The sequence below is a fragment of the Diadema antillarum genome, unplaced genomic scaffold (genome assembly GCF_040938485.1).
Source record: "Diadema antillarum isolate AM-2024a unplaced genomic scaffold, OU_Dant_1.0 seq00000536_RagTag, whole genome shotgun sequence".
Taxonomy (NCBI): Eukaryota; Metazoa; Echinodermata; class Echinoidea; order Diadematoida; family Diadematidae; genus Diadema; species Diadema antillarum.
Window position 1 is genome coordinate 817051 of NW_027271485.1, and position 12071 is coordinate 829121.

At 41.1% G+C, this 12071-nt stretch overlaps 1 protein-coding gene across 1 annotated transcript in view; it reads right to left on the minus strand.

Moving 5' to 3' along the window:
* The window catches only part of LOC139734637 (uncharacterized), a 35067-nt gene extending 23336 nt beyond the window's left edge, over window positions 1-11731 (minus strand). The window contains exons 1-4 of the mRNA XM_071645423.1: window positions 11456-11731; window positions 10575-10615; window positions 9893-10110; window positions 1993-3192 (exon numbers count right to left, since the gene is read on the minus strand). Of these exons, the coding sequence (XP_071501524.1) occupies window positions 1993-3192; window positions 9893-10110; window positions 10575-10615; window positions 11456-11731 (1735 nt within the window). The remainder of the gene's footprint in view (window positions 1-1992; window positions 3193-9892; window positions 10111-10574; window positions 10616-11455) is intronic.
* Window positions 11732-12071: the final 340 nt, after the last annotated feature.

Here is a 12071-nt window from a genome sequence, read left to right on the forward strand (position 1 = left end):
ATGACAAATTTTTGCATTATTGCATTACTCGCACAAACACTTTGGGGTTATATCAACTCGGTAGCTAGGACATATTTTGTAACATCTCATAACTGCTTAACTTTTTTCTGAAACGACCCTGCATGGGAAAAAGGAAAATAAGGGAAAATGGGGGGGAAAAAAAGAAGGGAAAAAAGGGGATGAGAATTGAGATGAATTTTTTTTTTTCCACATCAAGGTTACTAAAAGAATAACAAACGTTGTGAATATGAATATATTAATAGAGTTAGTGAGAACAACAACCCAAACTCAGTATGATCAGCACATGCATTTTTTTTTCTAAAGTTAGCTTCCAAACATGCATTAGTCATAAAACGCAAGACCACCACAAAAAAGAGAAAATCTCTTGTTTGGAAGAACAAATTGGTAATGCATGATGAAAGAGGTTATAAAGAGCAAAACGTTAGCTGCTTTTACGACATCAAAGCATGAATGACAAGAAAGGGCAGAGAGGGAAGTACCAGAACTTGTGTACAAAACCAGAATCAAAAGACACAGTGACGAAAGTTTGCGACAAAGAAGCAACAAGTGTCCATTCAGAAATAATGCAGCAGTTATTTTGAACATGCCAACATGGGAGGATCACACCTTGTTTTTGAGAGCACCTCGTGCATAGCACTGCAATGAATACTAAATTTGTTTTAAGTAGCTCTGATTTCAAGTACTTTGTTAATTTGGCGAGGATAAGAGTTACAATACTCCTTAAATTCTAAAACGTCCCTGAGTTTTGTTTGAATCAGACATCAAACCATTTGTGGTAGCAATAAGGAACCAACACTGGATGGAACTTCAAAGGAGAAAGATTTTTTTTTTTGTTTACATTCTCACTCTCTACAGCAAAGGGCTTGTTTCTACATCATTTGCTGACGAGTGTATAGGTGGCTGAAATCATTTTGCAGCATTCCCACCTCTCAAAACAGACTTCCAGACAGCAAAACTTTACCAAGCTCTTCCCAATCATCAGTCCTTCTTTCAAGACAAACTGGGAAAAACAAAACTCTACAGAGAATCTTTATCAAGGCAAAAAAAAAAAAGAAAAAAAAAAGCCTTCCAAAAACATTTCAAACTGTGATATTTGTATTTCAAATACACCACCTATTCCTTGGCCCAACATCTAAATTCTACAGGGTCCCACTATCACCATTTCACTGGAGATTTCTTGGTATGTTGTTGAAAGCAAACAAAATGACATCCTTTGCACATTTTTGTAATAAGTGTCCAAATGAGAGGAATCTAAATTCATTTGTTAATTTGTTTCTATCATCACAGCTACAAGAAAGAAATCCCCACATTAAGACATATTTTTTACAAACATATTTGTATAATTCTACCCTAATAGCATGTACTGCATGATTTATGACTTTTGGGGATCTGGATATTAATGCTATCACCGTATCAAATCAATAAGTCTGTCAAGGTTGTACACTTCGTTAGCTTGATTTTATCAAAACTTTTTAATTTCACCAAAAGGAAACATTAAAAGAAAGCTAACAGTGGGGTCATTGTGTACATTTTTTCTATCTCCCCATTTTTCTTGGGGGGGGGGGTAGGAGTGGGCTGAAGTTTAATGCTATTTTAAAATAATTCGATTAATTTGTAAGCACAAGTTCTTATGTACTAACTCTGAGAGCTAGAGAAGGCTAGTACAAGGTAGTAAGAGATAGGAGGAGAAGACTCCAGATGGAGAGAGAAAAGTTTTGTCATTTCTTTTTTCCTGGATCACATGGAACAGACCAGCATGGCATTCACTGCTACCAAGTTCCCCAGGCCTTTGTTGAAATGTTGAGAAGAATGAACGAGAGAGGAAGCAAAGTCGGAAAAAAAAAGAGGACTGCAGCAACGGCGAAAACTTTTGTCAGAGTAAAATGGCCAAACACATAAAAAAAAAACAACAACGGAAAACAAACAACTTAAATAGTGCGCCAATCCACAGGGCGATCAAAGCAACCTCACCAGACACAGACTCCGCAGGAACACCGGGTACCGTTGGCAATTCTGCTGGCGCAGCAACAGCAGCTGGTGTGGTCTCCACAGGCACTTGTTGGTGTGAGCTGGGCTCTGCCGGCGCCTCTGCTGGCACCTCTGATGGCTCTGAAGGGTGCTCTGTGACACGGATCTCTGGAATTTGGGGTTGCACTTCAGGGACAGTTGTTTCTGCTTGCTGCTGCAGTTCTGTTGGGGGCGATGGGGTTGTTGCCTGATCATGCGTCGATTCTTCACTGATGGGGGCAAGGGTTTGTATTTCAGGGACGGGTTGTGCAGCACTAGGAATCTCCAGTTCAGGTGCATGAGATACCTGCTCCTCCACCTCTGCTTTTTCAACATTGTCCGTGACAGCAGCAGGTGCAATTTCAATTGAGGGTTCTGAGGTGACCGGCTCTGATGCCAGGGGTTCTGAGACCTCTGGCTCCGAAGCAGGTGCTTCTGTAACCATGGGCTCTGGAACTGCTGGCTCTGGAACCGTAGGAGCTGAAACAGCTGGCTCCGAAACCGCAGGCTCTGAAACCTCTGGTTCTGAAACCTCTGGTTCTGAAACCGCAGGCTCTAAAACCTCTGGTTCTGAAACCACAGGCTCTGAAACCTCTGGTTCTGAAACCACGGGCTCTGAAGCTGCTGGTTCTGAAACCACAGGCTCTGAAGCCGATGTTTCGGAAGCCATCGGTTCCACCTCCATAGATTCACAGACCGACGGTTCCTGTGCCGATGGTTCTAAAACTGTGGGCTCTGCATCGGAAGCTGGGGCCACTGGTTTTGAGTCTGTTTCGGGAGCATCTTCAGGAGTTTTAGAGTCGGTTTCTTGGCTAACAGGAGCAGGTACCTCTTGCTCCTGCTGGGAAGGGGCCGGTGGTTCCTCTACTTGGGGGCTAGGTAAGACTGGCTGAGAATCAACTCCCTCCACAACTCTGGCCTCTTCTTGGGATGGCTCAGTTTCCATCGGTGTCGGTTCGGCTGGCACTTCTGGCTCAACCTTGACTGGTTCAACTGCGGGGGCCTCTTCGGCTTCTGCCGCTACCTGTGGTTCAACCTCGGTTTCATCAGGCTGCACTGAAGGCGCTGCTTCTGCTGCTGCCTGCTCTGCGGGCGGTTCCGACGTCTCGGCCGGTGGTGTCGGCATCGACTCTATAAGAGTGTCATCTGCCACCGCGACTGCTTCTGAGAGGAGAATTACAGGATACATGTGTTTGTGCATGATCATGGAAGGAACATTCAACTGCAATGGATCGTGCGACAGACTCGGTCCTTACACAAGGTGTATATAGAGGGGCGAAAAGAGCAAATGATAAACAAGACTTGCTGAGGGAGGAAGACCATAGACAATGGGCGACAAAACACACAGCAAAACCTCAAGGACAGTTTTATTTGGATGAGTTTTTTTTTTTTTTTTTTAAATGACGACTGATTTTAAAGGCATAATTTACCATTTGCAGATGAAACAAAAACCCAGCATTAGTGCTTTAACCCTATTCTAACTGGGCTATTTGAGACCAAACTGGGGGGGGGGGGGGGTCAATTTGACCCCCCCTTCAGATCTCGGCCGCCGATCATGCGATCGCTGCAAAATTTTGCCTGAAGATAGAGTCAGATGTCAACTACAAGATTACATGGTCAAACAAAAGAAAAATATTGGCTTTTCAATGCAAATTTACGCATGAAATCATATTTTCATCTATAATTCCATTAAAATGACTGAAGGATCCCTAAATTTTTGTGTCAGAGTTCCTCAAGACACATCAAACAATTTTCTTGTAAAAAAATAGCGAAATCAAAATCAATTTCTTTTGACTTTTATTGTTTGGTTAATTTCTTATGTATCTTACTGTTTTTTCGACCTTTTGTTTTCTATTGTTTTTTTGCCAAAATTTGTTGCAGGAACTTTTTCAAGCTTATCTACATTAGAATTGATTAATTTCAATGGTTTAAAGTTGAAATAATCTAAGTTATATCAATTTAACAAAAAAACACAATTTGCACACGATATCATGAATTTGCGCCTTTTTTGGGTTGACATGCATGTGATATGCAAAACAATACGTAACTTCAGAACAGTAGGGTGTACCCGGACGTGGCAAATTTGGTCTCAAAATATGCGGGAGACTTCAATGAAAAAAGTCCTGAAACGACGCGGCAAAATCTTTGCGCGTTGCGGAATCGTGGCCCCCCCCCAGTTGGAATAGGGTTAAAATAGTTCTAAAATGTGAGTTAGGGATAGAAACAACCACTGTAAAAAATTGAATCCGTATAAGCGATGTTAAGTGTTTTTAAATACACAAAATGTGAACAATAGTTATGATAAAAATGTTTCCAGACTAAACCATCTACAGTTACGGTTTATTGAGAAAAACATGATATCTCCTTATATTTTAGGCTTTACTGCAAACATTTTATATGGTAGGATGTTTTGTGATACAACAGACCTACACATATGCATCAAATGTGTTATCTCGAACATTTTTGAAATCACTGCTCCCAAAGGTAAACGGGACCTTTAAAAATGCAAAAAAAAAAAAAAAACTTTGAGAAAACTTTGATGACAATTTTTCCCTTTTATCAAACTCATCAAAAGATTTCACAATTACTCTAAGTTGCAAGGGCCTCTGACTATGAAACAGACAAAGTCTTGTTGACATATTAGTTATCTAATAATCAAATGACTTCCACTTAAAGCTGAATATTTGATTCATCTAAAATTTTCACTTTCTTTCTTTTTTTTTTTTGCTTTGCCTGATGGCAGTAATTTGTTTTATCTTCTTTTCCTGGATGCAAGTTGATAAACAAAGACTACCACTTTCAAACTAATTACAGTCCTCCCAAGACAAATGGTACTTTGAATAAAAGAATGATTACACGTCACTAAATGCTCGCAATTATGAGGGATAGCATCAATGTCAAACCACAGAAATCTCAAGAAAATAAGTCACGAGGTGTAGCAAGGATACAGTAAATACAACAGAAGACAAGATGGGGTAGGGGGTGGCAAGACTTTGAGATGAAACAAAAAAAAAAGGAGCTAAGATGACAAAGTACAAATATAAAACAAATTAGAGCAGCAAGAAAAAGGGTGATGAATGCTACACCAACATTCTGCAGACACTGCGGAGACAGTCTACAATTCCTTAAAATTTGGCAAGGGGGTAATACAGGGATATAAACAGACACAAAAACAAAGAATACTAACATCAGAGATAAGAATCATTTAGACACGGAACTCATCAGCATCTCAAAAAATAAAAACTGATAAAATAATAAAAATCATTTCAGCAGATGGTAAATGTGGGAAAGAGTTTGCAGAAAATGTAACTGTGTGAGCAATGAAAGAAGAAAGCATTTGTTATTGAGAGAAGTTACATAAGTAACGTTGAGAATCCGTCACCTGTAACGGAGAAGGAAATCAGAGATCATTCAACACCCGTTTGTGATAAGAATATTTACAATGGGGAGAAACCAGGACAAAGGGTTGGAATGCACGCAAGACAAAAACTGATGAAAGATACATTGATATCGAGGCAACACTGCACGTCAGCTGCTCTCACGCTATGCAGAATTTATCGCGCCAAAATCAGAGGCATAATCTTACAGCTCAACCAAACTCCACTGCAGGAACGTCAAGACAGGGGCGTCATCTCACAACTGTGCACAAGCCACCAGACGCGCTATCTGGGGTAAAAAAAAATTCATGCAGTTTTCAACACAAACACTGGATTAAAGTGTTGTGGGAAAACACCACGTGAGTATGTATGTCAATGCAGCGTAATTTCTATGTTTGGTAAAAAGAGTACTCACTCGGCGCATGGAAAGTCATCCTGGCATAAAATTCCCTTGGAATTTGTGGAAATGATTTGAAGGATGGTGGAACAGAACATACTACCCCATAATCAAAACACACTGAAACATTCTACACCTTCAACAAGTCTTACTTTTCCCTCCTACGTTAGATCTGGGCAACATGCTGGAAGGTGATTGGCACAACACACAGTTTCCAAGCCACGAAAACAGATCTGAGAAATAATAAATGTAGCGGTGATGGGCAAAGCTACCAAGCCAGAGGGGTGGGAAGAATGCGAGGAAAGGGGCCTATTCCATTCCCATGGCCATGATGTTCAAAGAACGCTGTGTACCAAACCCGGTACAATCCTGAATCTCTGAGTGAAACTTTGCCTTAGTTTCTGATACTCCCTGGAAGACTGGATATGTACCATGTGTATATAATCACAGCTGTGCAACATTTCAAGCTGTTTGGAGTGTCCTGAAACTTCAAGTAAGGTTTCAATACTAAACTTAAAGCAATGTTCAATACTAATACGAAATTCAGCATGAATTTGAGGATCAATAAATACCTTCTATAGATGTATACTTGATACAAAATACTATCAGGTATGTGATTTGATTGAATGACACTATCAAGACACCCAGAAGCCATCACTGATAATTCAACAGTTGCCTTTTAATAGTAACCCCTACAAATGAATTCACATGAATTGGCACCATCTTCCGAACGTTCAAGCCATTGCCAAACTGATTCCCCTCAAAATGGCGCAAATCAGAGATTATGGTATCATTGAAAATGATTCAAAACATATAATTTGATAGAAATTATTTTATCTTTTTAGTTTTAAGTTTCATTGAAAGGAAAGGCAAGAACTATCAAGAACAAATAATGCCTTTGACATCCTCCAGGGCAGAGGCATGGAAGTGAAATATCAACTTAGCTTGAAGTATTTTCATTCGATTTTATCCGACTTCCTGAAATCTTGCTGTACCATTAGGATACTGGTTCAAAATCAAACTACAATGCTACTTTGCTCAGTGGTAACCTAGCCACGAATACTGGTTATGATGCACCACGTAGGTATATCCTTGTGTAAACTATGAAAAAACTAGATATATCGCTACGGCGACTGATATGCCTCCGCCATAATGCATGGTTCTCCTAATAGGTGTATAGTATGATGTCTTGACAATGTGTGATGACAGTTTCACACAATTGGCAAAATATTAAAACGACAGGTTTGACACAAATGTGCTGAATGCTCACTTTCCTAGAACTAGGTTCAATTGGATGAATGATTAAAATGTCAGAGTGCAGGTATTTGGGGAACTGATGTGACTTTTGACCCTTTTACAAGTTTATGCATTGAGTAATTTTCAAGGTATTGAGAAAAAGTATAATTTCAGTATCAAATGGGAAAATAGCATTATCTAAACCTTTTGTTTGACCTTTGACCTCACAGTTCCACAGAGAATCACTGTTAGGTAGAACATGCATAAATATGTAAGTTTCATGATGATACCTTGAGTTACTTTCGAGATATGGAGGAAAAAGTGCAATTTAGCACTTTCACTTGACCTTTGACCTTTTGACCTTTGACCTTTTGGCAAGAAACTTCCCCAAAAATATATATTGGGTAATACATGCCATACATCAAGTTAAAAAAAAAAAAACCTTCAGGCATATTGCATTTTAAGGAAAGTAGTGACATTTTGAGGAGTTGACCTTGACCTTTGACCCCCTGACCTTTGACCCATGACCCCCAACTTCCCTAGATAATCATTGCCCATCGGTACAAGCATATATACTAAGTTCCATGAAGATACCTTGAACCATTTGCGAGATATAGAGAAAAACATGAAATTTCAATTTTTTTTCACAAAATAACCTGTGACCTTTGACCTTTGACCCTGTGACCCTAAAATCCACACAAAGTATTATCCCCAAGGATATACCCTCATACCAAGTTTGATGTAAAACCACCACACGGTTCTTGAGATATTGACAAACACAAAACGGGACGGACGGACGGACGGACGGACGGACGACCCGAAAACTTAATGCCTCCGGCCACTTCGTTGCGGAGGCATAAAAATCTCAAATACATTGTTTCAAATCCAACAAAGAACTCACAAGCATACTAAAAGCACTTTAGGCCTATGATCAGCTTGATTTTGCCTGCAATATATTTCACTGTTGACTGCTGATTACAAGCAACACTTTCAAGTTTCTCAGCTGTAGTATTTACGCTAAATAATGAGCACAGTCAGTTCCCCTGTGATAAATTTCTCGCAATCTTTGCCAAGCTTTTAGAGTTCAATGATTGGAATAAATTTTGCCCTAAAACAATCTTGGCACCAAGAATCAGGTAGAGTTGGCTTGGTTCTGACGAGGATTATTTGAGAGCCAGTCTTGCAGAGTCTTCCAAAGACGGAAGAGTGTCTGAAACCACTATCACCTTGGATTGTCTATTTATGACAAGGCACCTACTGGCAATAGTCTCAGTGCAAGGAGATCATCATTTTCTCTACCCAACACAGGTCAATTATTGTCAACAATGGGTCTGTAAATGCACCCTATTACGGCTAAAGAGCTGTAAAGAACACACTTCAACCCTGCAACATTAAACCTAGTTCTACTAACAGGAATGAATGTTTCCTTTTATTTGACAACTCTTATGTGTGGTTTGTGGACACAAAGTGCACAAAGCACATTGGTCTGGGAGTAAAGACTGGTACAGCATACAGGGCAAATCACACCTTGGGCCCTTTCATCTCATCCAAACAATGGTATTACATAATCAGGCCAAACCCCTCTTTAAACTAGGTCCTGTATTCCCCACGCCCACTGGGGCGCATTAAAAAAAATCAATGGCCTTGGGGATGACAATAGACCCAGGGCTGTTCTTTGAAAATCCCCACCAATTCCACTTTGGGAAGATCCCCTCATGTGGGCTTTCCCGTCCAACACAGTGATTCCGAGCTTGGAATCTGCATCGTCCGCAAACAAAAGAACATGTGGACATCCACAGGGGTCTGAATGGCCAGTCTTCCTCGGGATGGAGGTCAGAAGGCAGAGAATGGGAAAAGAAGGCGTTTGTTGGCCGAGAAGGGGAGGGGAGAAAGCAACAAGAAACAATGACTTGCAAAACCCAGGACCCTTAACCCACCCCACCCACAACAGCCTGTGACCTTCACCAGCATATAAACAGAGTGATGAAACCACACAGCCATTGTGAAACGGCAGACAGTTTTCTCCGTACTGCATCGACCTTGCCTCAGATGTTGTGATGCAGGGAAGGAAGCACACAAACCAACAACTTTCTGAACCTGGACAGACAAAATAAATCCAGGGGCCTGGTAAAATGGCTCTCCTTACCGATGGGTGCTTCATACTCGAGCGCGTAGACACTGGAACACTGCTGCACTTTCATCCACTTAAAGCCTAGATGAGAACATCAATAACTTGAAACAAATACAAATTAAAAGATGCTTCATGCCAGCCACTAGTAATATTTCAATGTATTTATAACACAAATACAATTGCTGTAATACTTACTGGTCAATCAAATATGTGAACTACTACAAAATGTTCTGAAAACAAACAAACAATAAACCAGTGCAATTGCACTTTGTAACTCGCACATCAAAACTTTGTACTTGCATTTGAGTGGTGAAACTTGACTTGCAGCTGGCTTCCTTGGAAAGGTCTAACATGTTCTGAGTAATTGACTCAAAAGAAATTTTGATTCTTTTTTTTTTTACATCCATCCGTTTCTTAACTTAATGGTGATCTTGAGTTGATCTGGGGTCTCACAAATCTCACGCAGCCAATTCAGCACAGCAACTCCATGTGACTGGGTGCTCGCTTCCGCATGAAGTGTCTGGATGAACGCAGCCCTGCAGCAAGATCATCAAACCTGCAGAGGAGGGTGTGTGGATGTGGTAGACCTCCCTCCTGTCACAAAGTTTGCAAAATTAGCTTGGGGGGGGGGGGAAAGAACATACCACAAAAAGGCGAAGGGACAATCAGAGAGAAATAAAAGTCTGACAGAATGTCACTGTATTGTCGTCTTTGAATTATTACCTTCCTGGTTGTTCGCAGGCATCGCCGTCGGGGCCAACCCCATCTTCCTCCTTGCCGTCTTCTTCCATGGCCTCATCGCCGGCGGCAGCCGCCTCCTCCTGCTTGTCCTCGGAGGTCGCTGCTGCTGCCTCTGGCTCCTCCTCTGGTGCCTCCTCCGGTGCCGCCGTCTCCTCGGCGTCTCCATCGGCTTGGTCCTCTTCCTCCTCCTCCTTTGACAGCTGAGATGAGGTCCAGTGTGGCAGACGTTAAGTCAAGTGAAGTTACAATGACATAATTAAAAATCACACTTTATATCAACCATCCACTATAGAAAGGCTTACATTCTGTTAGTCTGCAATCCCTCAGCACTTTATTATGCTTTCGATGGCTCATACAATCAAATATTTCTCTCCTCTGCATTATCAACTTGTTTTGGTGATTTTAGGTGATATAAAAAACAAAAACAAAAATGGCAAAAAAGCATTTTTATATGGTATGATTGCTTATCACCAAAGGTCTTAAAAACCCAATTATGACATGTTGCTTTCATCAAATTATTGCTGGGTGGCTTGTTCCATCAACATTTCAGAGAGTATCAAGGACAACCTCCTAAAAAAGAAAGAAAGAAAAGAAAGGTGAAATACTTTGCAAATGTATTGTTTCCCTCACATTCAGCATTAGGGAGCTTTAGATTTTGACGCACGGACGTTTGAGCTGACGCTTGCGCTGGACGTTCTCCTCGCCCTGCGTCATGTGGAAAAGTAGCTTTAGATTACGCTGGGACGCAACGTATAAAAAATAAAATCACGCCCCCATATGATCAGTGCATGAAGAAGCTCTCTACGTCGCAAACTGTGCGGACGTGAAAATAGCCCAGTACGCGTAGTGAAAAACTCAGGCGATGCAAGCTAAAAATAGATTGACTTTACGCGCGCTACTGCGCACGCTCAGAACATGTTTTTTTCCTTTGAATGTCCGCGCGTCTAAAATCTAAAGCTCCCTATTGCTAACAGAAGTGTCTGTAAACACGCTTACTGTTTCAGAAGCTGAAAAGTGTTTATAATCCATGGACTTTGTGGACACTGTCATCACCATTAAACTAGACGTATGGCAATGCAGCACCTGACTGGTAGGAAGAGAATACCTGACAGCATATTATTTCTGGGATTCTGTCTTCATCACTGTTACAGGTCATACATTCCTTTTGCCAACATCACAAAATTTTGCACAGTTGAAGAATAATGTCTCTCAATATTGTGTATGAAATCTCACCTCAAGACTTTTTTTTTTTTTGTTAGAGAAATGAACAACAAACAAAATGTCACTCGAAAACATACTTCCCTTTGGTACCCAGAGCAACTGTTGGAATTTGTTTGGAGTCTGAATTATTTCACAGAAAATCTGTAGCATCTATTCCCTCTCCATCATGGAGAAGTCTCTAGTTTTATCATCCTGAGGAAAGGTCTACATTAACTACCTCTACAATATACCAGCGTATGAAAGGCATCTAAATTTCAGGGCTGCAAACAAGGCACACAAACTTTATGAAAAAAAGAATAAATTAGGAATTAACCGTTGACACACCTTTGTCTCGGGCTCTTCTTCGGCTTCATCTTCGGCCTTTCGCTTGCGTCCCCTTCCTGTGCTCTTCTTGGCGGGACTTGGCTCCTTGGGCGCCGTTGTCCTGGGACGGCCCCTTGATCGTCCTGAGGGGCTCGCAGTCGTCTTCTTCGGAGGCGGGGGCGATGACCTCCTACCCCTGGCAGGCACCTCTGACATGTCGACCTTTGGCTGCTTGGCCAGACGGGCACTGCTGCGGCGGCCCACTGGGGCATCAGTCGATCGTGATCTACGCGGCATTGTGGCTTTTCAAATTTTGATGTGGGAAACAGAATTAAAAAAACCAACTTTTTGATATTCACTTGTATTAAATGCACATATGATAGCAATGAGAAACACTCTTGGAGTGGCATACCACTACATTAAAATTAAATCAATTACACTTCTAACAATTCACAGCACTTCACAGTATGGCACTAACAATCTACACGCTATCTGGTGAGCTGTGAAGCACCTATCTAATTACCGATACTGCAAGGACCAGCACTAACAGTTAGCCAGGGCTTCCATGGTATAAGAAATATCATAAATCAGGCTGCTACATTCATATTTAATTTGCTTTCAGCTAGGTTCCCCTATT